Raw genomic sequence first — 8,418 nt, 5'->3', positions numbered from 1 at the left:
AAAGACCGAGGCAAAGACAAACGCAAATTTCCTCCTAACTTCTTAAATTTATTTAAAAACGAGTGCTGTTAAAATTTGTGCACATTCCCTTCTAAACCAGGCCATTTGGTTACATCGCACCCCGGGTCAAAATCTTCAGTCCGGCTCTGTTTGTACTACTCATGAAGGATTTCCTAACTTAAGAGCGTGTTCGAAACTCAGCCAATGACTACAGTCTCAAGTGGAAACAAGAAAGAAGATACATAAGTCCATTCTCACAGATTATTTATTGCAGGCTTTGTCAATTTTGATTGTCTCAAATATACCCATGATCGACTGGTTGGTAATCCCTGTACTATTATTGGTACTTTATGATAACTGTTTTACTAATATACTATATATATTGGATTTAATTACAACGACAAATTCAAATTGATGTGTTTTTTGCACGTTTGACTCCATAGGTGATGGCGCCTAAGGAGGTTTTAAACGAATGGCAAATGAGGCCACAGAAACTGGTAGCGAGATACATAAAAAGGTACCTCCAAATGAAAGGTAGGCTTTCGTTCGAGGGTCACGGGTCGATGGCTGTGAAAAGTCCTAGGAGATTCAAACTGGTCCAACAGGAATCCATTAAAATAGAAAACCGTGAAGGCAATTGAAATAAATTATTCCGTTTCTAGCCAATGCTTGGGAAAATAGTTAAGAGACCGGCAAAATTAGATAAAAAGTTAGTCAGAGATTTAAGGGCAATGACCGATCCTGAAGATCCTTATCTTACAGTTACTGGAAAGACTATGTGCACATCAGACTTTTACGAAGGTAGATACCATGGACATTACCTACTTACCTCTTCAAATTATTATAAACCACAATATAAATAATTGATCGTTCGGAAATTATGGCTTCACCAGTGGGTCTTACTAATAAAAAAGAAAAAACAACCACAATTCATAATGTAAGCCATAAGAATTGAATATTGTTCGAAAAACATTATGGTTTTTATGAAGCAAAAGAAATTATTGTTTCCTATTTTTATCATCATCATCATCATACGGTCGTCAGTCCTGAGACTGGTTGGGCACGTACCTCCACTCTTTCCTATCCTGAGGTAAACTTCGCTAAATTTCCGTAAAACTAGAACAACCCTATCTGCGAACAGTAATCTAATCTAGGTCTATCTCTACCCCTCCTAACTCCTGTTTATGCCTCTAATATGTCTCTGACTAGACCTTCATGCCTGAGAAGGTGTGCTACCAATCTATCTCGCCTATTTCTTATTGACTTCCATAGGATTCTCTCTTCTCCTATTCTTTCTAATACCTCTTCATTTCNACGATTATTGTATAAACATTCGAAGTGCAAAGGTGAAAGGCATGTGATATAAATTGTTGTAGGTGCAAAACATAACAAAATAAACTAGAAGGAGAATGAAAGTTAGATAATATTAATTCTTTTGTTCGTTCATATATTATATAACTACAAAACTTATTACAAAGCTAGAAATAAGCTGATTACGTAATATCTTCATTTTGACTTGGTACATTAATGTCATTATAGCAGCATCCCTTAATTATTGTTACGTTGCTGTATAATACCTTATGTCTGCTACAAATAGTCGCAAACAAGCAACAACGAGGGTGTTACCTTTAATAATAACTGCACTATTCCGTCCCCTACGTATTCATTTACAAATTAAAGACCTTTTGAAGGAATTGTTTCTAGATTTGCTAGTTTAATAGCCTTATGGTTTTGTTAATATAAGAACACTTGGTTAAATTTATAAATCTATTTCAAAAACTTTCATGTTTCAACTATTATGCTTTATCCTAATATTTATAGTACAAAGTAATAGAAAATTAATAGAAAATACGCATGCCTAGTTCCAAATTGATATCAACATCTGCCATATCGCCACTTATCATACCTTTAGAAAGGAACTAAGAAATTCTAGGAATTACGGCAAAACAGCTCCCAAAACGATATCGAATTAATATACGTCAGCTGTTTAAAACTGAAATCTACAAGATACTGTGGTGTGCTAATAAATTCATTAAATAGGTACTACAAAAAAGCATTTGCGTTTTGTATTTAAATACTTTTAAAAAACCATCTTACACATCTCTAGGTATACTACTTGCTATAAGGTCTTACCGTTTGTTTATAGTGCAAAACATATTTAAAATCCACTATGTTCGAAAGAAAAATACAAGAATTTCTTAAGAACGGAATAATTGAAAGCTTTATTAAAAATCACTAGAGCTTTTGCTAATTTAGAAACTTTTTACATAATGATGTTGCTTTGATCTTCTTCCTTTCTAATTTACTTGATAAATAAAACAGAACAAAAAATAAGTTCATAAAATATTTAATTTGGGTCGGGTTCAAATTCAAAATATTAAATAAGGTAAAGCAAACTCAACAAATTATTTTTCCCAACTCAACCAGAATTCATTAACAATGATAACGTATTAGGAACAAGTAAGAGTAATAAAAAAGTTGCCACATTTTCTCCAAAAGGTACCTAATATCTTTAAAAATCGACCAATAAGATTATATATTCATGATTCAATTTTTTTAACGATTTACTTCTACATGCAGTAAAAACACTCTACTCTAATTAGTTAATTATGAAAACTTTGAGAAACGAATTGTTTATTATTTGAACGTAATCCGTAACATAAATGAAAGTAATTGACCAATCAAATTACGCTTTTGTTAGGTACAAGTAAAAACTGACTTCTGCATACAAAGACCTTGATAAGTTGCTTCAATTTTTAGCAGAAAGTTATTGATTACTTTAAAGTATGTTTTAGCGAATCTGTTTATACATGACGTAAGCATACACGTATACAACAAGTGATACTTATGTTTGCAAACAACTCCATAAAGCGTGTAATGTTACGTNTACAGTTACTGGAAAGACTATGTGCACATCAGATTTTTACGAAGGTAAATGCCATGGACATTACCTACTTACCTCTTCAAATTATTATAAACCACAATATAAATAATTGATCGTTCGGAAATTATGGCTTCACCAGTGGGTCTTACTAATAAAAAAGAAAAAACAACCACAATTCATAATGTAAGCCATAAGAATTGAATATTGTTCGAAAAACATTATGGTTTTTATGAAGCAAAAGAAATTATTGTTTCCTATTTTTATCATCATCATCATCATACGGTCGTCAGTCCTGAGACTGGTTGGGCACGTACCTCCACTCTTTCCTATCCTGAGGTAAACTTCGCTAAATTTCCGTAAAACTAGAACAACCCTATCTGCGAACAGTAATCTAATCTAGGTCTATCTCTACCCCTCCTAACTCCTGTTTATGCCTCTAATATGTCTCTGACTAGACCTTCATGCCTGAGAAGGTGTGCTACCAATCTATCTCGCCTATTTCTTATTGACTTCCATAGGATTCTCTCTTCTCCTATTCTTTCTAATACCTCTTCATTTCTAACCTTTTCTATCCACGGTATCCTCATCATTCGCCTGTAACACCACATTTCGAAAGCTTCTAATGTTTTCTTTTCCGCCGCGCCCACTGTCCATGTTTCGCACCCGTACAACGCTGCGATCCAAACATACACCTTCAACAACCTTTTTCGAATTTCTAACTTAAGCTTGAAAGTCCAATAATCAAAAGAAGGTTCCAAAGATGTCTTCAAATAGCATCTTCTTCATTTATTATTAATTTGAAGAAGACGTTTTCGTTCATTAATTTAACGTTATCTGTAGTGAGTAAAGCTAATTTCAAAAAATGAATTCACTAATGCGTTGAATTAACCCTGCAAAACTTCAAAGTGTCTAAATAACGAACGTAAATTGTTTAATCAGCAGCTTCTCGAAGCTCCTAGACATTATTGACTTATTGACTCTCATCAGCGCATCCTAACAGGTACTTTCCATAAATTATTGTCCATACTGAAGTTGTCCTATACAAGTAAAATGATTATTGTCAAGTAAGTGAAAGTACATTGCCGTCTACATATATTTAATTACTGTGATCTGTTTGGTATGTATTATTATAATATATATCCTTATAAAGCTTTGACAAAAATTGTGAAAAACTATAATTAGCTGCCACAGATGATTATTATTAATTATCTTACTTGCATGGAGTAACTTTGGTTGGGTCAAAAACGTATCGAAACTATACGTTGTTTAGAATCTTAGAAACTTTCAAATGCCTTTGCCAATTGCTCATTTTCCTCGACATATACAACCAGAGATGAAGCTCTAGATAGACCGATAAAGTAGAAATGTAGAAATCAATCAACAGGTGGAGTTTTGTCATTGCACAAACTAAAGTCAAGGTTCATGTCATTTTAAATTACCTCTACCTACGGTGTGCTGATGAAAGTCATTGCTGAACAAGAACTTAACATCCCTTCTTTGATTAGTTTTGAGTATCTATATCATCTACATAATCTTCGTGACAGATTCAGTTGGCAGATAGATGCTTTTGTAAGGAACGTATCGACCATTTTAAAATAAACAGCTGCACATGGGGGTGATACACTGCTAGTTGCTAAATATTCTGTAATTTATTTAGAACAAGCAAGACTGGATGGGGCATTTTGCGAATATGGCGAGCAAGAAAAGCTCGACTATATGAATCAGCTTCGTAGTAACGGTGTAATCAACATCGAGATGGAATCGATACCGTTCGCAGCCCTTACCCATCATGCGGGCATAAAGGCAGCCATTGTCTGCGTCGCACTCTTAGACAGATTAAAAGGAGATCAAGTAAGAAAATACGAACAAATACGCANTAATCTTCGTGACAGATTCAGTTGGCAGATAGATGCTTTTGTAAGGAACGTATCGACCATTTTAAAATAAACAGCTGCACATGGGGGTGATACACTGCTAGTTGCTAAATATTCTGTAATTTATTTAGAACAAGCAAGACTGGATGGGGCATTTTGCGAATATGGCGAGCAAGAAAAACTCGATTATATGAATCAGCTTCGTAGTAACGGTGTAATCAACATCGAAATGGAATCGATACCATTCGCAGCTCTTACCCATCATGCGGGCATAAAGGCAGCCATTGTCTGCGTCGCACTCTTAGACAGATTAAAAGGAGATCAAGTAAGAAAATACGAACAAATACGCATTACACTAAATTAACATGGGAAATTAATACGAAGATTGGAAAAACTTCGGCGGTTGTTGTAGAACAAATAAAATAGCTCAAACCCCAACGCCAAAACACGACACTGTAAACTAAACACTGAAGCCCCTAAAGAAGGTAACCTTGTTACCGAAAAGTGCTTCGGACAACTAAAGTGTCGTGTTTTGGCGTTGAGGTTTCGGCTATTTTGTTTGTTCTATGAGAAATTAATATTCACAAAATAATTTCTAGTATTTCCAAATCGAATTATGTATTGCCTTGGGATTATTCATTTCTAACGTAGCTCCTTTTTTATGAGTTATAGTTGGGACGTTCAATATTGGCATTGTCCGCAATAAAACTGTTGCATTTATTTTCTTCATTTAACTTACTAATTAGACTAGAGTCATTACTGATAGAACGCCTACTTTTGACTGACGACAAACGCTATTGGGAATATCGTAAAGATAGAAAAGAGATGCCAGGTGGGAATTGCAGCGGACACTAATAAATAAAAAGGAATAACACTATACCAATTGATGTGTAGCAGAAAGAGATGCAGACAAGCAGAATTTGAGCATGTTGTCAGTATCGGACTTTAATGAATGTTTAACATATTTAGAAAAGCACAAACGCGTGTTTAAAGTTATAATTCCAANTTCCCTTCTAAACCAGGCCATTTGGTTACATCGCACCCCGGGTCAAAATCTTCAGTCCGGCTCTGTTTGTACTACTCATGAAGGATTTCCTAACTTAAGAGCGTGTTCGAAACTCAGCCAATGACTACAGTCTCAAGTGGAAACAAGAAAGAAGATACATAAGTCCATTCTCACAGATTATTTATTGCAGGCTTTGTCAATTTTGATTGTCTCAAATATACCCATGATCGACTGGTTGGTAATCCCTGTACTATTATTGGTACTTTATGATAACTGTTTTACTAATATACTATATATATTGGATTTAATTACAACGACAAAATCAAATTGATGTGTTTTTTGCACGTTTGACTCCATAGGTGATGGCGCCTAAGGAGGTTTTAAACGAATGGCAAATGAGGCCACAGAAACTGGTAGCGAGATACATAAAAAGGTACCTCCAAATGAAAGGTAGGCTTTCGTTCGAGGGTCACGGGTCGATGGCTGTGAAAAGTCCTAGGAGATTCAAACTGGTCCAACAGGAATCCGAAACGTTTGACTAAATTTGAGAATGCAAGCTCAAATATTCACTATTTATACGTGTAGGCTATTTATTCTACGTCTATTATTTTGTTATTTAGCCTGTAACACCACATTTCGAAAGCTTCTAATTTTTTCTTTTCCGCCGCGCCCACTGTCCATGTTTCGCACCCGTACAACGCTGCGATCCAAACATACACCTTCAACAACCTTTTTCGAATTTCTAACTTAAGCTTGAAAGTCCAATAATCAAAAGAAGGTTCCAAAGATGTCTTCAAATAGCATCTTCTTCATTTATTATTAATTTGAAGAAGACGTTTTCGTTCATTAATTTAACGTTATCTGTAGTGAGTAAAGCTAATTTCAAAAAATGAATTCACTAATGCGTTGAATTAACCCTGCAAAACTTCAAAGTGTCTAAATAACGAACGTAAATTGTTTAATCAGCAGCTTCTCGAAGCTCCTAGACATTATTGACTTATTGACTCTCATCAGCGCATCCTAACAGGTACTTTCCATAAATTATTGACCTTATTGAAGTTGCTCTATATAAGCAAGATGATTACTGTCAAGTAAGTGAAAGTACATTGCCGTCTACATATATTTAATTACTGTGATCTGTTTGGTATGTATTATTATAATATATATCCTTATAAAGCTTTGACAAAAATTGTGAAAAACTATAATTAGCTGCCACAGATGATTATTATTAATTATCTTACTTGCATGGAGTAACTTTGGTTGGGTCAAAAACGTATCGAAACTATACGTTGTTTAGAATCTTAGAAACTTTCAAATGCCTTTGCCAATTGCTCATTTTCCTCGACATATACAACCAGAGATGAAGCTCTAGATAGACCGATAAAGTAGAAATGTAGAAATCAATCAACAGGTGGAGTTTTGTCATTGCACAAACTAAAGTCAAGGTTCATGTCATTTTAAATTACCTCTACCTACGGTGTGCTGATGAAAGTCATTGCTGAACAAGAACTTAACATCCCTTCTTTGATTAGTTTTGAGTATCTATATCATCTACATAATCTTCGTGACAGATTCAGTTGGCAGATAGATACTTTTGTGAGGAACGTATCGACCATTTTAAAATAAAGAGCTGCACATGCGGGTGATACACTGCTAGTTGCTAAATATTCTGTAATTTATTTAGAACAAGCAAGACTGGATGGGGCATTTTGCGAATATGGCGAGCAAGAAAAGCTCGACTATATGAATCAGCTTCGTAGTAACGGTGTAATCAACATCGAAATGGAATCGATACCATTCGCAGCTCTTACCCATCATGCGGGCATAAAGGCAGCCATTGTCTGCGTCGCACTCTTAGACAGATTAAAAGGAGATCAAGTAAGAAAATACGAACAAATACGCATTACACTAAATTAACATGGGAAATTAATACGAAGATTGGAAAAACTTCGGCGGTTGTTGTAGAACAAATAAAATAGCTCAAACCCCAACGCCAAAACACGACACTGTAGACTAAACACTGAAGCCCCTAAAGAAGGTAACCTTGTTACCGAAAAGTGCTTCGGACAACTAAAGTGTCGTGTTTTGGCGTTGAGGTTTCGGCTATTTTGTTTGTTCTATGAGAAATTAATATTCACAAAATAATTTCTAGTATTTCCAAATCGAATTATGTATTGCCTTGGGATTATTCATTTCTAACGTAGCTCCTTTTTTATGAGTTATAGTTGGGACGTTCAATATTGGCATTGTCCGCAATAAAACTGTTGCATTTATTTTCTTCATTTAACTTACTAATTAGACTAGAGTCATTACTGATAGAACGCCTACTTTTGACTGACGACAAACGCTATTGGGAATATCGTAAAGATAGAAAAGAGATGCCAGGTGGGAATTGCAGCGGACACTAATAAATAAAAAGGAATAACACTATACCAATTGATGTGTAGCAGAAAGAGATGCAGACAAGCAGAATTTGAGCATGTTGTCAGTATCGGACTTTAATGAATGTTTAACATATTTAGAAAAGCACAAACGCGTGTTTAAAGTTATAATTCCAAACAGGCAGTTATAAAGCCGACCCTGATCTTTTGAGTACTTAAGTAACCTCTAACCGCTGCACCGCTTACTGTTATTCAGTTATCTCTTTTCACTTC

General features: G+C 35.0%; 3 protein-coding genes across 3 annotated transcripts in view; all 3 read left to right on the top strand.

Annotated features, from left to right (window-relative positions):
* The window catches only part of LOC108742965 (uridine phosphorylase 1-like), a 29,933-nt gene that overhangs the window by 11,362 nt on the left and 10,153 nt on the right, over positions 1-8,418 (top strand). The window lies entirely within an intron of this gene.
* Positions 634-6,377, top strand: LOC108742973 (uridine phosphorylase 1). Its single transcript, XM_025974956.1, has 3 exons — positions 634-801; positions 4,542-4,735; positions 6,124-6,377. The coding sequence occupies exons 1-3, from the start codon at positions 666-668 to the stop codon at positions 6,304-6,306; spliced, it is 513 nt and encodes a 170-aa protein (XP_025830741.1). The 5' UTR covers positions 634-665; the 3' UTR covers positions 6,307-6,377.
* LOC112904589 (uridine phosphorylase 1-like) overlaps positions 6,966-8,418 on the top strand; it is a 3,024-nt gene continuing 1,571 nt past the window's right edge. The window contains exon 1 of the mRNA XM_025974957.1: positions 6,966-7,642. Within this exon, the coding sequence (XP_025830742.1) occupies positions 7,508-7,642 (135 nt within the window). The 5' untranslated portion in view covers positions 6,966-7,507. The remainder of the gene's footprint in view (positions 7,643-8,418) is intronic.

The sequence above is a fragment of the Agrilus planipennis genome, unplaced genomic scaffold, assembly GCF_000699045.2.
Source record: "Agrilus planipennis isolate EAB-ADULT unplaced genomic scaffold, Apla_2.0 scaffold19, whole genome shotgun sequence".
NCBI classification, from domain to species: domain Eukaryota; kingdom Metazoa; phylum Arthropoda; class Insecta; order Coleoptera; family Buprestidae; genus Agrilus; species Agrilus planipennis.
This window is presented reverse-complemented; position numbering and strand designations above follow the sequence as displayed.